Below are 22,914 nucleotides of genomic sequence, written 5' to 3'. Positions count from 1 at the left end.
GCTGGAGGATTTATAGGGTCGTGGAGAGGTGCTTGGAGTTTGGACCTAGTATTTACTTTTTGTCTGCCATCGTAGTAGTCCATTCCAAGTCCAATCATTCTCAGACACAATACCTACAGGAAGAATGGTTTAATTTTCATTGATGTAGATAGTTTTAATTCGGTTGAAGTAGTTAACAAGATCAAACCCACAGTATGTGGGTCGAAATCTCAAACAAACAAAAAGAGCACCTACACAATGCGGCGTGACCCAGGACATTGGTTCTACCAAGACATTTCTGTAATGGTAGCCGATGAGTAGATAGGACATGTTGAAGATCCAGATCAGGGCGGCGAGATAAGCCCTATTTATCTTCAAGATGTCGCCTCCTAGAGCAGCGATGCACCAGGTGACGGTGACAGTGATTGCAGTATGGACCAAGTCCAGGCCACAAAACACGAAAGCCAGTGCTATTGACGTGATTAAAACGTATGCTGTCCTGATGTACCGTGGAATTGATGGTCGCAATAGGCTGCGGAAGACCACACCCACAGGATAGCCCAGCAATATAGACAGCACCATTCGGAGCACACTGACCGACACTCCAGCTGACTTGCTGATATTCTGCAGTGCCTCCATCCTGTTTGCTAGCTAGTTACTGTTATTTGGATAAAATGTCGCTCTTCAAGGTAGCTGCAGCATTTACAACAACTACAGCGCTAATTATTCCATTTTGGTCATATATTATAGAAGTATATTGTGGATCTGGCTCGCTACAATATCTGGGCTTATCAGCAATTGCTCAAATCTTGCGAATCTCTGACGGATGAACAATACAGAGCACCTTCACAAATGGTCTTTAGATCTATTCACGGACAATTAAACCACCTTCTATTGGCGGATTTGCAGTGGTACCGTGTTACGGACTCCATTGCCGTTATGGTGACCTCCTAACAAAGGTTTGCCAAATAGGTACAGGCGACTTGTCTTCCAACAAGACACTGATGAAGCTAGAAGAGTGGCATCCTTCTTTGTTGAGGGCACCTACGGATTTGCTCAAGACTCCCCGGAAATCAAATGCGAGTCATTCATTGTTGATCGCGAAAAGCTCTCACAGGAGCTATTGGGCCAGGTAAATCTCACGTTGGTTGAAGACGTACCGATAGCTCACACATCTTTAACAGGCAAACAAGTTTCTGAAGCGTGTTGAAGAATATTCGGAAGACGAGCTCGCTGGGGTATGGGGAATAAATCGATCGTCATTCACCCGATTTCACTTGTACTGATTGATTTGATGTTCTGAACAGAACCTCGTATACCATCGCTCCAACGGTGCGAATATGGAAATGCCACTAGCTCAGATTCTCTTGCATGTGGTCAATCATGCAACACACCATCGAGGCCAAACAACCATCGCGGTGTGTAAATTTGGAATCAAACCACCAGTATTAGACTATATATATTTCCCTTCCAATGTTTCCAAAAACGTAAATTTGAATTGAAGGAAAAAAGAGATTCTTGAAGACATATTCTGTGAACTGGATTGTGGGTAACTTCTCGCGTTATGGAACGTTATCAGTTGCGAGATTGTTACATAAATACAAAGGCCTGACGGGCTTTATACATCTTGATCTCGCTCGTTTGGACCGTCTGCATAGGATTCAAGAACAACAAGACTTCAGTCACTCTGCATTAACACGTTTACGATGAACACCCAAAGGACTGGTTTTGAAGAGTACATAGGGAGCTTGGAGATCGTCCAAGGCCTGCCAAATCATGAGCAAGCAATGAAGATGCTCCGGATTACGGCTACAATGGTAGACAACACTTGACATATGAAGGGACGCAGCTTGTTTGATACTTTTGATACTGATACTTTCTTTACAAGATCAAGCCTATCATGAAGTCGCGTGGCTTCAGAGTCGGCCGATTTGTGGAATTGCATCCTACAAACCATTCTCCTCAGCTGTGAGTCTTGATCGCTGAACCGAATCCCGCAATCCAATATATCGTCAAAGGAGGCTTACTCTCCATTTTTCTATATTTAATTTAACGATAGACATGGGCTCAACTATAACCATGGCATAAAGATGCAAGTACAAATGCTTCTTGTTTTGTCATATGGGAACTGCTGAATGTACTCTCAACATTCTGCCACCCTTGTAGTGAACTGAGACTCAGGCATGGTTATGATACGTCGATGTTCCTTGACCAAGAATCCGTCATTTCAACCGTGCTTCACGAATTGACACATAATCTTCATGTAAGTTGCAAAAATGCAAGCCATTGAGCATCCTTTCTCTCTTGAAGTCGCTCATTCCGTTTCGGTGTGCAAAAGTCTTGGTTTCTACATTGCTAATTCCTTTTTCGTATAGGGGCCTCATGACGCAGTCTTTGTGTGTTGAACTTTCTTTGTCGGCACGGAACCGTGGCTATTCATTGAACTTTATTCTGATTAGTACAAAATACTTGATGAATTGCATGCAGAGTACGACGCACTGTTGGATTCAGGCTATCGAGGTAGGTGTCAGTTCCTTTGAATCCCTTCACCTTCACGGTTGACCCAATTCTCGACCATTCACACCAGGAGTTGGATTCGACGCGCCAGGACAGCGAGTTGGGACGGGTGTCTCTCACAATGTACCAGAATACATCGCTCGAAAACGTGCTATAGAAGTCGCTGAACTACGGAAAAGGCGACAAAAAATCATGGCTCCTGCAGGTAACATCGAGCAAAGTAATGATTTTCGGTAGTTCTTAAAAGCAGTCTTGTAGGTGGTGTGAAGCTGGGTGGTGGAGCTATGAGTCGAAAACTGGGATTGAGTTCAAAAGCTCTCGAACAAATGCTGAGTCCAAGGGAGTTAGGTGAGTACTTACTTAAGTTATTTCTGATCTATTTCCTTACTAACACGCATCGCACTGCACTGAAGCCGCTGCTTCCGCGGAACGAAGACTCCGAGACATGAAGTGGTGTGGATCAGAAGACTATGATGATAATCAAGCCACAGCTGCAAGCAGCAAACGACCAACAGAAACATTGAACGGCAGCTTATCGACCAAAAAACCAAAGCCTATAGAAAACAACATATATGCGAGTTGGGAGTGCTCGCATTGCACCTTTCTGAACCAACCTCGTTTTCCCTGTTGTGATATGTGTGGCTCGGAACGACCCAACTCTGACCAACAAGCAACACCAACTCAATCTCAGACTAAAAACTCAAAATCAATCGTCTCACAAAAGGAACCGATCGTACTAGAAAGTAAAGGTAAAGATAAGCAACTCACAGACGGTATTTGGCATGAAGACGGAAGTCTGGTATTTGAAAACGTCTGGATATGTCCGAAGTGCTTTGGCGACAATCAAACAGCATATCGAATGTGTCACAAGTGTCAATATCTAAGGGCATTATAACGAGATCATGTTTATATTACTGCAAAGAGTTTCTCAAAATGTAAATTGCTTCTAAATACAATAATCTCAATACATATTCACGGCTCGACCCAGGTTTGAGCTCCACCTTCCACCCATTTATCTTCTAAATTTTCACCTGTGGCGAGTCTCAGGACATCCTCAATCACTCCATGATTTCCCTACACATAAGATGTGAACAAGGGAGGAGTACTTCTGATTCTAACGAAGAGGTATTTACCAGGATATCGGTATGGTCCGAGCACTCCGGCCCACCTCGGGAATTTAGCGAGGGACTGACCACGTTCAGATATTCTCGAGACACCACACGAACTCGTGAAGGATTGACAACACTCTTTGATGACCTCCATCCCTTCGCACACATATACGCCTATTCAGAGTAATGTCAATTATGTCAATTTACGAATTTCGGAGGTTGTTTCATATCGGGAAAAGTCACAGTTTTATTACCAACGAGAGTAAATTCACAGTACCTGAAACGAAAGAAAGTGGTCAATAAACTGATCTCACTTCTGCAGCAACAACTTGTCATATTTTTATTTATTACCATCGCCATCGCTCAACTCTACTCCGTTTTCAATGGTAGTGTCTGCGTTCATGCTGGTATTGATAGCATGAGTGACACCTTCAGCGTCGACAGCTTTCTCATCGAGGCAGTGGTTTGTATCATCTGATGGAACACAGCTGCTTCCTTCACTTTCAGCCGTGTAAAAATACTATCACAAACACGCGCAAACACGCTCTGTGAGCATCAAATGGATTTTTACGGATGCCGTTTCAAGGCATTGCAGTCACCTTTCTTTCGGTTGGCTTTCCAATTCCATAAAGACAGTAAATGGTGTAGTTTGTTTTGAAACTTGGCAATGGCGCCAATAAAGGGTTTGTCCAAGCCGTATCATCATTTCGTGCGTGTTCTGCTTCATTGGAAGATTGGGCGCTACCGAACTGCGGTTTTGTGATTAACGGTATAGTGCCAACAGTACATTCCAAACACATTTTTGTTTCACCTGGTGCTCTTTCGTCCAATACAGATCACCTACTTCCTTGATTAGATAAGCTATACTTGCATCAACATCTAGATCTAGATTCCTAGTGCCGCGGATAGCCAACATGGCCGCGAAAGAGGGTATTTTATTTGGATCTTCGTCGAGAGATGGTAAATTCAAGTTTCCCCAAATTGCAGAACCACCCTTGGGTATCTGTTGGAGTTGGTCGAGTCAGTTCTGTCAAGATCGCTCCGAAGTATTCCAAGCGTCAAAGAAAGTCGCTCGTGTTCGTACCATACTAGGAAGAACGCCCCAACTTCGAAATAAATCTACAGTGCCATAATTTCGTGAAAAAGGCGAATATAGCGAATTTTTATGTTGGAGCTTTCTTACCAGTCCTCTCTCGTCGTGAGAATGCCCGCTCCAAAACATTCGTGGCCAGCGAAGAAAACTGTGCCGTGTCACGCGTCTCTCCAGACAACAAAGCAGAGACTGCCTGTGGCGGGATAGTCATTTTAGTTAAAGTTACTTTCACTCATGCGATTCTACGTTTTGAAGTAGTTATGAATACCTTTGGAACTCCAAGTAAGGGACCTGAAATGTCGACATGAGAGTATAGATATTGTTCCGCCCAGCTCTCTCCTGCATTTCCACCAGCTGGCGAGCTGACCCAATTCAGAAAATATAAGAAGACCAAGTTTCCGAGTGAATGGCAAACAACTAGAACTTTCTCCCCGTTGTTTGCCACAACCGCGCTCTCTATGGTTTTCTGCATTCGAGTGCTGACACGGACGGATCTTTGGTTAGCAGCGAGTCACGTTAATTCGAATTGGCGTAAGCTCTTACAAAAGATGGTCTCTAAGCTCCATATTTTTCATTGACAACCTCCAATCGTAACCCATAACAAACATAGAGTTAGAGTCGTATTTGAGTGCAGCCAGGTTGCTTATAAGCTTTGCTAAAACCCTATCAAACAACGAAATGTATTTGCCAAAACCTCACATTTGACAGATCGTACCACCACCCACCAATAACCAGGAAACAAATAATCAGCAGAATCAAGTCCTAATGAGGCTCTCAGCTTGAAGCCCGATGGTGGATCTCCTCCCGTTTTTGGATCTAGCTTGACTAAATTGCGCGTGGTGTCAATATGGAACCAAACGGCTCAAAACAAAATGCGACTGTACAGTGTTCGAGCCAACAATCACGGTCCAACTAATTATAGAGTGGTTTGAAATTAGAGCACGCCATAACTAGAATAACGCAACTCACCAGGATGGCCGAAATTTGGTTCATTGTGCCCCAAAGCTTTTTTCGGAAATAGTTCTGAGGGCAAGTTTTATTCAACACTATGGGATTGGCCGGTGTATTCCAAACCTCTAATGTACTTGAGACCAGTCCTGGTATGAAAACCACTGGATGTTTGACCTTTGACAGTCCTTCCTGAAAACAAAGATCCAGTCAGCTTACAAGAGAAATATCACCAACATAAATCGACCAAATCGAGCTGCTTCACCCAAAAAGAATGCAGACCTCATCAATGAGTTTTGATCCAACACTGAAGCTATCATCTGCAATTTGAGGTTTGTTTCCCATGCGCCCCGCCATGTCTTCAAACATTGCCGATAGATTTTTAGCGAGCAGATCCTGCGATAAATATTGCGATGCATCGATATCCCCAAAGATTGATATCTTGTTGATCAAATCTTGAACTGTCCCTTGCAAAATTTCGGGAAGGGGGGGTTGCTTGACCACAAGAGGAGGAGATCTGTGCATTGATTTCGAGTCAGAAAACGTGCATTCCGAATACCAACACTATTCTCGAAAGCTACAGCGAGCTTACATCCAATAAACAAAGACCAACACAAAAAAGATCAGGAAACAATAACAGCGCTTGTGAGAGGCTTTGTTGACTTTGATCTCTGGCTTATCGTCCTTGCCAGATGCTTCCTCAGCTTTGGCATGGGGCACTTCAGGCTTCTTTCGTCGAAACATTTTTGCTGTACACAGCAAGGTTGGTATGCGTGTCAAAGGCAAACGTCTACATTTCACCCCAGATCTCACCTTAACAGGACTCTAAGCCCATTTACAAATTATTTATTACTTCAATTTACAAATTTTACTTGACTGCGAATTGCGCAGCTTTACATGTGGTCCAACGAGAAATCAGGCGCCATCTTCATAAAGGAATCGATGCATTACTTGTCCAGATCCCAAATCGTGGCTTTAGCACTACCTACAATGGCAGTTTCACGATATCCACCGCTAGGACTTTTGATCATTATTACACGTTGATGATCGTTCATGGTTTTTGGTGGCAATGGCAATGGTGGAGGATCAGGAGAATCGCGTAAGCTTGTACGATGGAGAGATTGAAAGGTGTTTGGCCTTCGAGGACCTTTTGGCCTCTCGATTCGTTGAATCGAATGGCTACTACGACTTGCGACAAGTTGACTACGATTACGAGCTCCAGTATCGATTCTAGGAAGTCGTGGTGGGTCCTTTCTCGTCCTAATCTTTGGAGATGAGCTAGAACTTGCGGAAGATGACTTGGCATCTGTTGGGTGTGATATGGCTTCGTTGGGCGAGACTAGAGTATTTACAGAAGGTGCAGATGGTGTTGTGGCAGCGTTGCGGATATGAATCTGTTCTAAAGGGACAGATTCATCGTCCAGTCGTAACGAAGGCGTGCTATCTGCTTCGAGAGAGTGTGATAAAAACGTAAAATCATATGACAAGGAGATTCCGTTTCCATTGCTTCCATTACCTTCTGGATATAGATTCTCCAGCTGTTCAAATACTTGCGAATGGTATTGAATGAAGAAGTGAGAGTCATCTTCGCGTTCATCCAGTGTCACAGGTATCCCTCGCAAGACCAATGCTGATTCAAATTCTGAAATCAAAGATGAATGGCAAGTTTCGACAGGTGATATGACATAGGGCTGTTCTTGATTAGACGAGAAGATGCTGAGAGCATTTTCGTTCTCGTTCCAACAGCAGTTGCCTCCAAATAGAGATTTCATGGCTTCTATAAGATAAAGACGCATTGAAAAAAGGAAGTAGATTTGTTCAGCGATTGCGTCAACGTGGTTAATTCTTTGACTCTCAAAATTAGCAGCATTGGTAGTTGTTCTCCTTGATCCAAACACCGACCTATGAGATATCCCTCTGCAGCTATATGGATAAGCTGGTTGTGGACTCTGGCTCTTTGCTCTCCTCTACACAGTATGCGATACACTTGGACAACAATCGACTGTCACTCGAATTTGATAAATTTACGGATTTTGTGTCCTTACCCACGAATTTCTTTTTTGTAGGAGTCTTGTCCGCAAAGGAATTGGCAACTTTGCCGAGGTCTTATTTACGCTAATTACGCGTACAATCCACGATTTGACCCGTCTTTCTACTTCATAGTGTACATCACCGTCAACATTTGGAATCACGACGTCTCGCACTGAAAACACATCTACTCTCGTCATCAGAACACTACAATTACGCCGATGACGCTTTGGCCACGTCGGTCTCCATCTCAGGAAGTTGGATCTACCGAGTCTCGCCCTATCTCAATGGAAAAAGAATCATAGGTTCGTTGCATAATCAATGGAAACAGAATCACTGGTTCGTTGTATGTTTAAATATACAACGAACCTGTCTTTAAGCCCGTTTTGGAACCATATTGCGCTAGAATACTTTCCGTTCTGATTCGGATTCAATTTTAGGTGCTGATACTGTGCTCATGCACTCTGGCGGCAATTGGATGTATGGTGAAGTCGCTGCTGACTTGACTCGTAATTCCAAACTGATTTCAAGGGACTTGGAACATGTTATCAGCACAGAAGAGGCCGTATTTTATTCTAAACAAGCAGCTGGTCATTTGCTGCCCAATGTAACGCACAAACCAGCGGTAGAATCGGTGTATTATGTATCCAATCACCACATTATCGAACAGCAGCCTCAAATTGTGCCTGCTTATAGAGTGCTAGATGTAGCAGAACCAATCCAAACTCGCCGTATTAGATACATTGATGCAACTACAGGTTCCATTCTGTCATCCATACCCACCCTTCACAAAGACTCCGGGAACGTATACACAATGCCAAGCTTTGTAAATTACCGCCCACCTACCACCGCTCCTTCTGCCATTGTATTGCCAGATGTATCCGGTGCTTCAACCACAAATGGTGGTTACGGTATCTTTGGCAAGTATTTCAGGAGTATGAATACGTGCTTTGCCTACAAATGTAATCCAGGTGCTACTCTTTACGGCACAAACGGGTCTCAAACGCCAGGCGCATGCAACGAAGATGGGTCCATGTGTGTTGATCCAACTTCTAATATGACTGCAGGATTTGATTATAATACAACGGAATGGTTTTTTACCATAGACGGCAAGTTTATAGATTTTGATAGAAATTGGACTGCCGATGGCTACGAAAACGGAGCATTGACGCTTGTGTGGAGGAATGCACCTATATTCGCACCCAGGCTCAAGTTTCCCGCTAATGGCATCTGGGGAAGTGACACAAACTTTGCACAGTAAGTTTCCAGAAAGATCGACAGATATTTCAACAAATAGCAAGATGTCGTGTTCTTTGAAGCGTTTAATTTTTCACTTGCAATAGACATTCAGACGTTTCTGACATTTTCTATACCTTTCTTCAATTTATTAGATACTACGGAACAGAGCAAACGGATTCCTTCTCGGAGCTACAAGTCTACTATCTTATGAACCTTCATCTGTCGTTCATGCGAAATCTCACGAATGATAACAATTCTGTATTTTGCTTCTTTGGATCTGGACCCACCTGTAATCAGATCGACCCTAAATCAAACAGGACCGCCACCGTGTTTGATACACCTCTGAAATTCACTACAAACTTGCAAAACCTCGTCTTCACACCGTCCCCTGGTTCTTCCCATCCGGATTTCTTCACACAACTTAGCCAAGGCCTTGGCAAGAATCATCTGTCTCCTATAGCATTCTACGAAGCTGGTGATTATGCGTACGTCCCTGCAAAACGCATTTCATTCTCGGTGTCCGCAACGTGAATGTTTAACACAATTCTATCTCGTAGAGATGCTTACTACACCTACTCTGGATTTATTCCACCTAACGCTACGGCAGAATTTCGAGATTGTACAGGAGGAGCCTGTCTTTCCATATACTCGAGCTATCTTGATTTTTTTGCATTTGGCCAGACCAGCCTCTATGATTGGGGCTTGAACGCTTGTATTGTCATGCATGAGATGACTCATGCGTGGACGCAAAAGATCATTCCAGATTTACCGTCATTTGTTTGGACTTCGCAAGGTCTTATAAGTGATCCGGGCGCCTTAAACGAAGGGTGGTCTGACTATTGTAAGTAAAGGAAAGGAAACCACACGTCACCAGAATATTCCTCTAAAGCATATCGAATAGTTGCATTCATTCACTGTGGTCTTGCGGATTTCACCAAGTCGTACACTGGTACACCTCGCAGAAGTTTAATCAATACTTTGACCTGTGCCGACACCGTCGGCGAGGTTCACGCAGACAGGCAAGCAGAGCTACCTCTAATCTTTGAGAATTGGGGTATGCTAACAATGATTTGTCGCAGCCAAATATTTACTGGAGCTCTATATGACATTCGAGTTGCAATTCCACAAACTGCATCCTTGTCATCTGCAGATCAAACCTCATTTGATCAAGTCGTATTACAAGCTCAAGCTTTAGCTCAGGCCTCGGATACGTTTGTTACTCAAATGACCAAGATCTTGACTTTATTGGAAAATCATACACGTCTGAATGTAATGGTTTCAGTTGCCAACGAGACATTCTCACGAAGGGTATTCAACTGCCAGCGAGTAACGGCTTATGACGAGACAAAAGGTCCTTAATGGGAGTTTTGGATTTCCAACCAGCAACGTAAGTTAAACTTATTCTAATTTTAGACTCGACCCTATTCATTGGTGCAGCTGATACCAATCTGCAAGTATCAACCACACCAACTCAATTCTTGTTGTCTCCACGAGTTTCGGACTTCGGAGCTCGTATTTCTTGGTCGCAATGGTACTTGTCCCCCATATTGGGACCCCTGTCAATAGGCAAGTCCAAACTATGTCATCCGTACAAGAGCGTATCGATTTCGCTCGGTTGTCGTATTAATCGAATCGTTGAAAATAGGATATGGGAAGACTTTGATGAAAGCTTTCGTTTCATACAATTGCCCAATAGCGCTCAATCTGACTGTCAGCAATATCACAGCATTTGATTCGTGCTCTCTTTTGCCGCTGAGCTGGACTACTGCCACATTATCACCATCGAATTTGGCGGAGATCCGATTGTCTTTTGATCCAGGTGCCGCATCAAGAATATATATCTGGGTCTTTAACACAGCACCCGCCACGCTCGTATTATATAGTATGTCGCTTCAATGGGAAGGATTCTCGTATTTGTGGTTGAAGACTATAGCTGCTATCGGGTTCTTGGGTGTGTTGATTAGCTTGATACTCCTTGTCATAGTTGTCTGGCGCTCTCTTAGGTTTTGGAGAGCGAAGCCAATGCACGCATCAACCTCCAGAAATAATACGAACGAGGTAACCAGTATGGAAAATTTAACAACGACCTCCTCTGCATCTTTGCCATCCCCAGCGCCTAGTGTACCCAGGAAATCCGAACCTAAGACCATCATATATGCAGCTTTCCAAATAGCGTCGACGCTAGCAATGGCTACTGTTGCAACTTTGGGACTGATTTTTGGACCATTCAGATCCGTCTCGATTGTAATTGCTTTGGCCATCACCATAATTCCTGGGTTAGTAGACATCCTACACTCTTATAGAAAGACGGGGCTGTGGAGGAAAGTATTAATATCGTCGTCTTCCGTGGCGTCCTTGTCGGCGCTGGCCGCCATTCCATCATGTGTTCTAGCATCAACCCCCGTGGCCGCGCATGCCGTATTATATTCGATATTTATTGTATCGGTCTGTGGCCGCTTCCTCGCTTGTATTTTAATAGTTTTTAGTATTTAAGAAAAGACAGGAATTACAACTATTTTCCATCATTTTCGAACTTGTAAACTTGTACAGTTTAGAAGCAGAAAGTCTACTATGCCATCAGAAAATTTCTACGCAACAGGACATGTACCATGTAATTAAAGCTTTTGCAACAACACCTTTGAGGAGATTTCAGACTCACGCGTCCTAAAAATCGAGTTAAAATATCACTTTTTCACAAATCAAAATAGTAGAGAAGTCCAAACTCACAATTCTTCAGCTTTATTGACATTCGCCAGAAAGTCATCAAATCTTATAGACACGTCCTCTATTGGCTGACCGGGCATTCTCACATGGAATTCACATTTCACTTGCGTTCCCTGAAACAAAAATAATCGTCAAAAGCGACTTGACTTTACACGCGTAATTGTAAGCTACCGAAAATGCGATCTCAGCTACTCGAAGTATAACGTTGGCAGTTAAACCCCAAACTCGTTCATTGCTTCTCTGAAAACTATCCACAGAGACGAAGGTAGTGAGTAATTGGCACTTGCATAAAACCACTAGCCACATCTCTTTACCTGTGCATACGCCAAGGTTCATTAAGCCAATTCATATCCACATGAGTATGATCGTGGTTTTGAAAAATGGATTTTAGCGAGATCGAAAATACGCGATCCACTTCCGACGGATTGGGCGACGCACGACCGATGAAGTCCGATGGTATCAACCCAATAACCGGACTAACAATCAGTATATTCCTCGACACAGTTGGGTGGATGCTGTTCAGGATGCTGACTTCATCTCTGCTCAATCCCACTTCTTCCTCTGCCTCTCTCAAAGCAGTCTCGACTATATCTGAGTCAGCAGAGTCGAATTTTCCACCGGGGCAGCTCACTTCTGAAGAATGGCTCCCCAGATTCGAAGATCGGACTGTTAACAGAACATCTAGCTCCCCATCCTCATTAATGAAAATCGGTACCAATATTCCGGCTCGTCTAAATAGATTGGATTGATAGTCGGTTAGCTTGATTTCAAGTTGATCCTCCATGTAACCATCATCAGTTTTCAAAATGGCTGTATTGGATCATTTGAAATGGGCCTACCTGGGACCAGCATAGCCAGCGACGACTTCATTCAACCGAAACGAATGTTCTCTTATATTCTTCAGAGCGATTTGCGTCTCCTTTGTCATGGCCATAGTTATTCGAAATCGACATTAGTTTCGAGAGATTACATCACCTTAAACTAAGTACCGATCGCTGACCAAACCTCCACTAAAAAGGCACTAATTCGCTTTAGAATTTATAGTTTATGCAAGGTGTCCAGACATAGACGCGTGTTCAACTATTGTCATTCAGAAATAACACAAAATATTATTTTCATAGGCATAACGGTACAGCTTGCAGATACGGCTTGGGAATGCTGTAGTTAGCTGTCCTGATAATTACAGTTTTCCCAAGCGAATAGCACCATCCAGACGAATCGTAGAGCCGTTCCTTGCAAAAAGTCTTGAGCGACGTGTGTTTTGTTTACGATACAAAGCATGACAGACTTACAACATCGAATTCGAAATAATTGCAACTGCCATGCGAGCAAATTCTTCTGGATTTCCCATTCGTCTTGGGAATTCGGCATCTTTAAGCAGTGCGGATTGGAGGTTTTCGCCACCTTGTTGAATGAAGCAAGTTTTGGGATTGATGGAGTCATGCAAATGGAACATGTACTCTGAAAAATGTAAGCAAGGAATAGCGTACCTCGAGCCATCATAGCAGTAGCAAAAAGACCGGGCGCGATGGTCATGACGCGAATACCATCTCGCGCAAGGTCTCTTGCCAGTGGTAAGGTCATAGATGCTACACCGCCCTTGGAAGCGGAGTAGGCACTTTGCCCCGTTTGGCCGTCTTCATAAGCTACCGATGCTGTATTGATGATTACACCTCGTTCACCTAAATTTAAAACCTTAGTAATGTTCATAGTTTTACTACTTCAATACCAAGTGTACCATCCGATGTCAAGGGTTCTTGCTTTTGCATTATTATGGCAGCCTCTTTAGCACACAAACTAGAAATGATGTTATTTGTTTGTGCGCTTTCATATGGTCTGATTGCAAACATGGACTCACAATGTGCCAACAAGATTGACGTCAACAACAAATTTGAATGCTGACAACGTCATCTTCGTGATCCTAGAAGCGAATCCAACTCCTCCACAATTTACAATTCCTGCAATTTTTTTCCCTTTGAAATGGTCCACTGTGTCTTGCATGGCTTTTTTAACAACATCCTAACGGCCATATGATTGAGTCCAACGACTACAAGTTACAAACTTTTCACCGTCTGACTTCTTTTGTAACGTCCACCGGGCCTGGCCAGAATCCACCAATACTTTGGGCAATCTTGGGTCCCAACTCTTCGTTCATGTCGAAGATGGAAACATGTCCTCCTTTCGAGGCAATGAGACGCCCGGTTGCTTCTCCTAAGCCACTTGCGCTAACAGAGATGCAATGAGTGTTAGGCAGGCCAATTTGATAGCGATGGTGTCTCCTAAACGCTGTTGCGACAAAAACGTGTAACAAAATCCGGATATCAAAGCAGCAATCAGAAACGAGCATCCGGCATACCCTCCGGTAACGAAGAATACGTTTCCATTAATTTCAACCATTTGAAACGCCTTGCAGCAGTTGACTGTCGTTCTATGCCAGGATTGTACACCTTACACTAGTGTGTCGCACATTATGTAATCGCAGAGATATCATAGCAGTGGAGGACCAGCTTTCGTGGTGGAGGAGTATCACGACGCGGGAATGTTATTCGAGTTACTTATAATAAGGTCTTAAATACAATGAAAATACCGACAACAAATCAAATATAAGTTCTTTTTTCGTTCACATGAACGACTTGATCGTCTTTGCTCTCGTCGTGTAACGAATGGCAAGGTAACCAAAGAATGTGTAGCACAGCCACAAGACAAGAAGTACTGCATAACATGCCTCGATTGGTACTTCTTGGATGTCTTGGAAGTTTAATACAGCTTCACCGTTAGGGAAGCACCGACTATCTTCACAAGAGAAGACCAGCCCACGGAATTCATTTTGACTCCAACCAGAAAATGAATAGTATAGAGGGTCCGAATACGTACTATTGGCGTTCAAGGAATGTTGGTTGGAACTTGTCTGTTGCTCCAAATTCAAATACCAAAAGACACCTACATCCAGCGAAGCCATACGGGAACGTCAGAGGGAATAATCAGATTACCAGCAAACATTCCATAAACTAGATAGAAAACCACATCAGTTTCAATAATTCTCTGAGGAGCGAGCTGCTGACACGTACTTGAACTTAGCATGGTTGCAATAACTAGACCAACTTCCACACTGGGAGCGACAGCACTAATCAAATACCCCAAAGAGTGACCAGCTAATGCCAATACGGCACCGATACCAATATATATACCATACTTTCTCGCCACGACTTGGAACCCAATCCTGGCAGTCAGCAAAAGTGAAGATGAGCTCGATGGAAATCAAAGAATAGATGCAAACAACACTACTCACATAAAGTATAGAGCAGTGAGAATGACAATATGCTGTAGGAAAATGGTGATGATATCCGTGGTTAACTTTGAAAAGTAGATTTCCGAGGCTGTATATAGAGACTTGGATCGTTCTCTGACAATCAAGGGCCTTTGAGATGGCAAGATTCGAACAATACGGAATAGACCCGTCAGGAAACGTTCCAACCCCAAGAAGAATAGAATACCGAGACGATTGTTGATTGATTTTTGGTCCCTGTAGAGTATATCAAAATTGAGCACCTCTGTTTGAGGCAACTGCGACCGCCCTAAACAAGACAACAAACTTACAAGCCTAGTTGCCAAAAGAGCCAACCAAAGAGGAAGATGACCAAGACAGTCTGTACAATAATGATATAGGTAGTCTGTCGATCGCGCCGAATGAGTAACAAATTCCTTTCTGCCAATATACTCCAGCGTCTCCAGTACCTAAACATGTTGTAAAAGAAGCCCTTGGAGTCAGGCTGCTTGATTTCCGCTGGCTGAGGTTCGGTGGCGAATGGAGGGAATTTTTTACTGTTGAAGTTGACTCGCCAATGGCTCGATAGTTTCTCAATACGACCATCCGATGAAAGTCGTCTTGCTTCAGTGGAACTATCAGGTGTGGAAACATCCAAGAAGTGATCACCAGGGTTTGTCAAGGCCGGGACGGGGTATCCAGCGTTATCGAAGTAGGTAATGGCGTCTAAGGTAGGAACAAGACATTGGATAATCAGAAATCAAAGTTTGAGAATACCACAAAAGTCTTATTGCACGCGAAGTAACATACCCTCTACGTTTCCGGTAAATGTAAGTTGGCCTTTGGAGAGAAGGATAATTCGATCGAATTTTTCCAGAATCTCTTTACGAGGCTGGTGAATAGCCATGATCATGGTGCGACCACCCTTGTCGGCAGCTTCACGAATCGTATCAATGACGTGGTATGCGTTGAAAGCATCCAATCCAGTCTAAATTGAGTGGCGAATGTTAGCTTTTTAGCATGTAGGTGTGTTTTCCGGCTGATGCCTGTTGCAAGCAGCGACTTGTGTCAGGTGCAAATGACTCTCACCGTAGGTTCATCAAAAAACATGCACATCGGACTGGTCATTAACTCCATACCAATGTGAACACGTTTTCGTTCACCACCAGAAATACCACGTTTGACTGAGTCTCCAATAAGAGTATCTTTACAGTCACCTAGTCGCATCTGGTTGATGACTTCTTCGACTCGTTGATGCTTGCGTTCCAATGGCATATCGTCAGGGAGCTTGAGTAGAGCAACGTAGGTCTGATTGTTGAATGATAATCAGTTGTGAATTCATTGGGCCGAATAAAAGCCGGGATATAACTTACCAATAGCTCAGAAACAGTCAAACTTTCGTCCATCAAATCATCTTGTTCAACATACCCAACCGCACGCTTCCACATATGACGGTCTCGTCTGTGATTGTTGGATCGAATGTCACCAGTAATGGTTCCAGAAGTGACACGACCAGCTAAAACATTCAACAGTGTCGTTTCTAGATGTATGGACGGGGTTGGATGTTGGTAAGTGTGAATGATTCACAAACATTTTCAATTGAATAAATATAACAATTCATAGCAAATCAATAAAAAAAAGCGACACTCACTTCCAGCACCGGATCCTCCCAAAATGGCAACGACTTCACCAGGACGAGCTTCCCCACACAAGTCCTTCAAGATTAGCTCCTTATCTTTACCACGAGAGCGCTGAATAGAGTAAGATAGGTTTCTCCATTCCAATGCGATGCCATCCTCAGCGCGCCAGGTCTTTTCCTTTGGTGCCGATTTACCCTCCAGAGGATGAGACATGCGTAAGACACTTTGGCTGCGGGCGACTCCGACAGGGCCACTTTGAGCCAACTGCGACATGGTTGTTGGACTTTGTTGGCCATCCATTAATGACGTTTGCGTTAAGGGGGCTGTTCCCAAATCACCGTCATCATGAGGAGCGGAAGCGATGATTTGTTGTGGATGAGAGGGGGTTGGAGACTAAGACAAGCGAATGCGATGTGAGTAAAGCAAGAAGAGTGTTGTTGTTGTTGTTGTTGCGAGATAGGTTCAAGTTCAGAATTGACCAAGCAACAAAACGAAAAAGTCTGAGCATCGACGGCAAGCTTTGAGAGTCATACAAGTGCAGTTTGCAACAACTGTGGACTATTGCACGGTGGGAAGTGACCTTACACTGGCATTTCGTTCTATATTCCATAGTCTCTCAAAGACGGCAGGAGTGATTTCACCTCTAGCAAGCAAGCCCTCCAGAATGGGAGATCTTGTACGAGCACCGGCTCTGTTTACACCAGGAGTGGTAGTTACAGGGATACCACGAGAAGCTAATAGTGCAGCCGACGTTTCGGAGGTTCTTTTTCTTGTGGGTTGAGGAAGTTGCTGATTTGGTCTGATGTTGTTGTTGCTTCGACCGTCGGTGGTGGATATAGGACTCGTTGGACGGTCACTTGGGGATTCTGGTATTGATGTACCATCGGATTGCTTGATAGGGAGAGTTGGCGACGAAGGAGTCGGCGACATGGTCTGGGCTACTTGCTGTGATGGTGTAAACCTGTAACGGCGGATACAATGAGCTAAGGAGGTATCCGTTAAATGTTTCTATCTGTTTGATATGCAATGATCTCACCCGATACAGACTGCTTTAGCGGTTGCCTGCTTGCGGTCTTGTGTATGTGAGCAGAACGAACTTGCTTTTTTTCGCTGTTTTTTCTCTTGCGATTCAAGTGTCGAGAGCAAGCTGGACGCGAAAGGAGAAGCAAACCGCAAGGGCTGATGGTTTGGAGCCCGTACTACTCTGTAGATCTGTACTGGAAAACTTCCATGTTAATTCAGCAAAGGGAATTCTTTGCGGTTATTGTTGCCCAGCTATCACGTAGGACATAGGACGGTCAAGTTTTCTGTAAAACAAATGAAAAACTCAATGTTTGCTACTTCTTATGCGTCTAGGTATATACTTTGGGTTTTACGGTTTTACAAACAACCATTTTTGGCCTAGAACCTCAGCATCAAGTCCAGCCCAGTTAGCAAGGATGCCATTCCAAGTAAATTATATAATTTGCTAGACAGGGGTAAAGAGAGGAGATAAGGGGTGGAGGTAGAGGTGGCAGTACATAATATGTACATATAGTGGGTGAGAGGGCTACCATTTCAAAAAGTAAAAGAGAGTGGAGACTGTACATTCGATAAGTAAACCAATTATTTGGAGTCAAATGAGCTAGCATTCGTTCGTAGGCATGCTGGTTTAACATCTGCGTGATGTGCTAGGATGGCTCAAATGTGACTCAAGACACAAAACTGGGTAAAAAAACGGTGAAAGGGAGAGTGGAGATTGTACATCCAATAAGTAAACCAATTATTTGGAGTGAAATGAGCTAGCTTTCGTTCGTAGGCGTGCTGGTTTGACCTCTGCGTGATGTGCTCGAATGTGACTTACCTAGGGGCCTAGGGTAAGGGTAGGGATAGGGATAGGGTAGGCGGTACATATAGTGGGGGAGGGGGTATTTCGGTCTACCATTTAAAAAAACGTTAAGAGGGAGAGTGGAGATTGTACATCCAATAAGTAAACCAATTATTTGAAGTCAAATGTACTAGCTTTCGTTTGTAGGCGTGCTGGTTTGACCTCTGCGTGATGTGCTCGAATGTCTCACTCATTAATCGAAGACATACAAAACGAATAAAGACCAGGCGTAGATACCACGATATACATGAGCCAAAATCATCCACATTGGCGCAAATTTGAAAAGCAGGCGTGCTGAATTCAGCAGCTTGTTGTAATGGGCAGTTGTTCGTTGTGTGTGTCTGTGTAGAACTCAACCCAACAGTCCTTAACTATGTGCCGCTGGCATACCCAACTACTACGACTAGTAGTTGCTTTGCTGATACTATAACTATGATATCTGTCGTGTATGACGCGTCTAGGATTCCTTAATATGGTGCGATCACCATAACATGCTGATTTTAATGATTCTGTTCAATTGACCTTTGATGTCAATAGCCACCCACACTTTCATTCCTCTCTCCAAACACTTGGACCCTGCGAGTTGTGCTTTTGGCTGCTGAAAAAGCACTCCTGCAGGCGGGGAGCTTTTTCGGGAACCGATTTGCGGATCATTTCGGCAATGCTCGGGACAATAACCGTCCCTAGCGCACGCATAGCCAACTACACTAAGCTAGCGAACATGTTGTTGGGAGCTCAACATGTTCCAACATACAAACAAGCGGTACGCGACAAGACAAGGCAGGAGGGAGAGGACGAATCATCTAGAATATCAGAACAGTACAGTGAGTAACCTAATTGTCATCAGCGGTGCATGACCCAGAGTAACGAAACTGTAAGCACACTACTACAAACAGGGCATCGCACGAAACTGTATGCACACTACTCCATTCAAATAAATGGTCCCAGAGTCACCAAAGTGAAGACAAGGCTATGTTAGCTCAATTGGAATCCAGCTGGACCTGTAAATCAGGGCATCAGCTTCATGACTGCTTCATCAGGCACGTAACACTACATTGCAACTTTGAGACCTTGGAGTTAATTTTGTCCTAGATTCGTTCGTTTTGTGCAATGAAGATCATCTAACATAACTCTGTACAATTTTTATATTGTCGAATACAGCTATCGAGTGTCCACCGACTCAAGACCGCTAGTACGAGAACTCTGTCTTCGAATAAATGCTTGTGTGGATGCAAGTACTCGAACGCTTCTTCACTGTTACTTGGATGAATTTTGTCTTGTTCCCGGTGCTCCGTGGGCCCAAGGGTTTCTGAACGGGATCTGTCGGTCGAGGATGGTGATCCTGTTCATCACCGAAGAATGTCTAGAAAGGATGAGAAGCGCCGATAAAGGAACTGGAGACAATTTACTTCTCGAGGTTAGTCTAACACAACGATTATGGTGATGCTGGTCAGGGCTTTCTCAAAATCTGGTATCATAAAGTGGGAAGTAGCACAAGAGCTAGTCAAGCTGGGAAAGACAGTGTTGCTACCACTGCTGGTCGGTCGAGCAGATGAATTGACTGGGGCTCTATACCAATTTCAAGATTTCCCGGATCCTGACTTTTCGCAATTTCCTGACAAGAAGCATCCACACCCCCTCTCCACCACCAACCGCACAATTAGAGACACAATCAAGGCTGTCTTTGCCCTACAAGGTACACAGGTTCTTCCTACCCAGCTAGGAAGGTATGTGCACAGACGAAATTGAAAAACTCTCAAGTTGCTACTTTATCAAACTCTACAATGCTAGTGTCATTCCAACAGTCACTGCATCACTTCAAAGACTAGAGGAGTCATTTGCACCTTCCTGGATGGAAAGAGGGGAATCTTATAAAGATCCAGCGTCTTCTTCTGCGCCGCGACGCCCAGGTTACAGATCATCTCAAGTCCTTACTGGACATACTGACGCTGTATGGGGTGTGGTCTTCGCAGACACAGGGTCGAAACGAATTATCGCTTCAGGTATGAAGCATTCTGAACGTTGAAACTTTGTGGTTGGAGCTTTCGACTTACCAGTCGTATTGTTAGGCTCGAAAGATAAGACCATCAAGATATGGAGCCTCAGGAATGACCGTTTTGTCGGCAAGCAGTCTTCTGATCTGTTTCTGGCTTTAAATATCCAACCTCCATCGTCGTACTAGAAACTATGACGCTTCGCGCACACACGGGTGGAGTCTTGTGTGTGGCCAGCAGTCCGCGGCTACCACTGCTGGCTTCAGCAGCTGCGGACTGCACCGTTTGTCTCTGGAACACTGATAATGGGGCGCTGTTGAGTTCTATTAAGGAACACAAGAGTTGGGTCAATGCTGTTGCTTTTGCCCCGAACGGAACTATTTTTGCCTCTGCTGGAGGATTACCACTTACACCTTGCAAGAACTATAAAACGTATTTAATCGTTGAGATTTGGATGCTCACATTGTCTCTAGATCCAAATCGGTTCAATTGGGAGCCAAAAACGGGGCAGGTTCTGGCCTCTCCCTCTCCTGACGACATGGACTACAGTATCAAGTTTTGGAACGGTAACACTGGTAAAAGTGAAAATTAAGAGAGCATGCTACCTGTTTCCTTCATCCAATCAGCTTCAACAATAGGTACAGCATTGAGAGGTGCACTAAGAGGTCACGAGAATGGAGTACTGAGCATTGCCTTTTCACCCGATTCAAACACCCTTGTGTCTGGTGGTACGTTTGTTCTACAAACAATCTGGTTTACTATTACACCAACAATCGTCGGTAACAGGTTCTTGGGACAAACTCATAAAGTTATGGGATTTGAGGCAAGCTGGAAGAGAGATTGCAAATCTCGCAGGACATGCCAATTGGGTCAATGGAGTGGCTTTTGGTCCAGCAGGATCCAGTTGCATAGCAAGTGGGTCAGGCGACAGCACTGTTCGCATTTGGGATCTTCGGACATGTATGCGATGGCTAAATGAATTACAACTGGAGACCTCGAAAAGTTAACAACTCTGGCCTACAGGTAGTGAAACGAAACGACTTGTTGGCCATACCTCATTCATAAGTTCAATCGCATTTCCTGATAACGATGCAGAGCTGCTGGTTAGCAGCTCTTACGATGGGTCACTGAGGACATGGAACTGGAAGACAGGTGATTGTTAAAAGGGGCTTAGGTTCAATGGAGTGCTTTAATCTCTCTTCTTCTCACAGGCGAACCAATACAGAGTCTCTTTGAACATCAAGGACCTGTTTTGACAGTTGCAACTCGCGCTGATGGTGACGTCGTGGTGTCTGGGTCAGAGGATCACTCGTTGCACGTTTGGAGACGCTAAACAAGCTGGTTGTAATACCCACGGAAGGAACGCTTTACCGAAAGTCTTTGGATTTCTGCAATGACTAGGGTTGTGAATCCTCTCCGCCAATCTTTTTTGTCTGGAGTTTCAATAAATGGCTGGTTGCCTTCCCTCTTAACTCGTCTCTGTATGAGTCTTCCATGCTGCATATGTTGTTTTTCTAGAGAACGTCGAGTTCCGCATGTTTTGACATTGAAATATGTGTCTGAATGATGAGGAGCCGATACTTTATAGTGTTGTGAAGCGGGGGTGGGGGGTAGAGGGTAAGGATGGAGAGAGGGGACAGAGACAGGGGTAGGGACAGGGGTAGGGAGAGAGTAGAGTTTCAAGGGGGGTAGGGGTACATATAGTTAGGGAGGGGTATTTCGGTCTACCATTTAAAAAAACGGTGAGAGGGAGAGTGGAGATTGTACATCCAATAAGTAAACCAATTATTTGAAGTCAAATGTGCTAGCTTTCGTTCGTAGGCGTGCTGGTTTGACCTCTGCATGATGTGCTCGAATGTGTCTGGCTTATGAAGCGAAGACACGCAAAACGAATAAAGAGCAGGCGTGGATACCACGATATAGATGAGCCAAAATCATCCACATTGGCGCAAATTTGAAAAGCAGGCGTGCTGAATTCAGCAGCTTGTTGTAATGGGCAGTTGTTCGTTGTGTGTGTCTGTGTAGAACTCAACCCAACAGTCCTGAACTATGTGCCGTTGGCATACCCAACTATTACGACTAGTAGTTGCTTTGCTGATCTGTCGTGTATGACGCGTCTAGGATTCCTTAATATGGTGCGATCACCATAACATACTGGTTTTAATGATTCTGCTCAATTGACCTTTATTGTCAATAGCCGCCCACACTTTCATTCCTCTCTCCAAACACTTGGACCCTGCGAGTTGTGCTTTTGGCTGCTGAAAAGGCACTCCTGCAGGAGGGGAGCTTTTTTCGGGAAGCGTGCTGATCATTTCGGCAATGCTCGAAACAATAACCGTCCCTAGCGAACGCATAGCCAACTACACTAAGCTAGCGAACATGTTGTTGGGAGCTCAACACTCTTAAGGAGAGAACGCGAGAGTCGTTCGATCTGATGACGGGAAGTGCCTAGAGGGATTTGGTAGGAAATGGTCAAGGTTCGAAGCCTGGGAAATGATATTTTTTTGGTAT

The 22,914-nt window shown here is 44.1% G+C and overlaps 6 protein-coding genes across 6 annotated transcripts; 3 read left to right on the top strand and 3 right to left on the bottom strand.

The window, feature by feature from the left end:
* Positions 1 to 653: 653 nt before the first annotated feature.
* On the top strand, positions 654 to 3,391 carry SmJEL517_g05640 (uncharacterized protein; the record flags this gene model as incomplete). Its single annotated transcript, XM_031171566.1, has 10 exons — positions 654 to 668; positions 730 to 890; positions 952 to 1,111; positions 1,164 to 1,217; positions 1,287 to 1,397; positions 2,355 to 2,375; positions 2,439 to 2,499; positions 2,567 to 2,701; positions 2,755 to 2,844; positions 2,910 to 3,391. 10 exons carry the CDS (start codon positions 654 to 656, stop codon positions 3,389 to 3,391), a joined length of 1,290 nt encoding a protein of 429 aa, XP_031022457.1.
* Positions 3,392 to 3,468: 77 nt separating this feature from the next.
* On the bottom strand, positions 3,469 to 6,390 carry SmJEL517_g05639 (uncharacterized protein; the record flags this gene model as incomplete). Its single annotated transcript, XM_031171565.1, has 15 exons — positions 3,469 to 3,570; positions 3,630 to 3,779; positions 3,860 to 3,882; positions 3,957 to 4,125; positions 4,205 to 4,354; positions 4,417 to 4,608; positions 4,690 to 4,724; positions 4,789 to 4,891; positions 4,967 to 5,060; positions 5,242 to 5,361; positions 5,424 to 5,523; positions 5,668 to 5,721; positions 5,784 to 5,838; positions 5,929 to 6,163; positions 6,239 to 6,390. 15 exons carry the CDS (start codon positions 6,388 to 6,390, stop codon positions 3,469 to 3,471), a joined length of 1,734 nt encoding a protein of 577 aa, XP_031022422.1.
* A 1,605-nt stretch (positions 6,391 to 7,995) lies between these two features.
* SmJEL517_g05638 (uncharacterized protein) lies at positions 7,996 to 11,406 on the top strand (the record flags this gene model as incomplete). The annotated part of the gene is made up of 7 exons (XM_031171564.1): positions 7,996 to 8,020; positions 8,115 to 8,931; positions 9,066 to 9,398; positions 9,471 to 9,754; positions 9,815 to 10,264; positions 10,327 to 10,527; positions 10,610 to 11,406. The coding sequence occupies 7 exons, from the start codon at positions 7,996 to 7,998 to the stop codon at positions 11,404 to 11,406; spliced, it is 2,907 nt and encodes a 968-aa protein (XP_031022423.1).
* A 230-nt stretch (positions 11,407 to 11,636) lies between these two features.
* Positions 11,637 to 12,571, bottom strand: SmJEL517_g05637 (uncharacterized protein; the record flags this gene model as incomplete). The annotated part of the gene is made up of 4 exons (XM_031171563.1): positions 11,637 to 11,750; positions 11,809 to 11,884; positions 11,952 to 12,368; positions 12,477 to 12,571. 4 exons carry the CDS (start codon positions 12,569 to 12,571, stop codon positions 11,637 to 11,639), a joined length of 702 nt encoding a protein of 233 aa, XP_031022419.1.
* Positions 12,572 to 13,702: 1,131 nt separating this feature from the next.
* SmJEL517_g05636 (uncharacterized protein) lies at positions 13,703 to 17,472 on the bottom strand (the record flags this gene model as incomplete). Its single annotated transcript, XM_031171562.1, has 10 exons — positions 13,703 to 13,862; positions 14,582 to 14,645; positions 14,706 to 14,857; positions 14,927 to 15,160; positions 15,235 to 15,628; positions 15,713 to 15,890; positions 15,992 to 16,210; positions 16,276 to 16,442; positions 16,554 to 16,935; positions 17,128 to 17,472. The coding sequence occupies 10 exons, from the start codon at positions 17,470 to 17,472 to the stop codon at positions 13,703 to 13,705; spliced, it is 2,295 nt and encodes a 764-aa protein (XP_031022420.1).
* A 2,309-nt stretch (positions 17,473 to 19,781) lies between these two features.
* Positions 19,782 to 21,736, top strand: SmJEL517_g05635 (uncharacterized protein; the record flags this gene model as incomplete). The annotated part of the gene is made up of 8 exons (XM_031171561.1): positions 19,782 to 19,826; positions 19,892 to 20,136; positions 20,201 to 20,412; positions 20,592 to 20,978; positions 21,042 to 21,131; positions 21,190 to 21,363; positions 21,427 to 21,555; positions 21,615 to 21,736. 8 exons carry the CDS (start codon positions 19,782 to 19,784, stop codon positions 21,734 to 21,736), a joined length of 1,404 nt encoding a protein of 467 aa, XP_031022421.1.
* Between the last annotated feature and the right edge of the window lie 1,178 nt (positions 21,737 to 22,914).

The sequence above is a fragment of the Synchytrium microbalum genome (genome assembly GCF_006535985.1).
Source record: "Synchytrium microbalum strain JEL517 chromosome Unknown SmJEL517_scf0054, whole genome shotgun sequence".
NCBI classification, from domain to species: Eukaryota; Fungi; Chytridiomycota; class Chytridiomycetes; order Synchytriales; family Synchytriaceae; genus Synchytrium; species Synchytrium microbalum.
The sequence above is the reverse complement of the archived record's forward strand: the minus strand, read 5'-3'. Positions and strand labels throughout refer to the sequence as shown.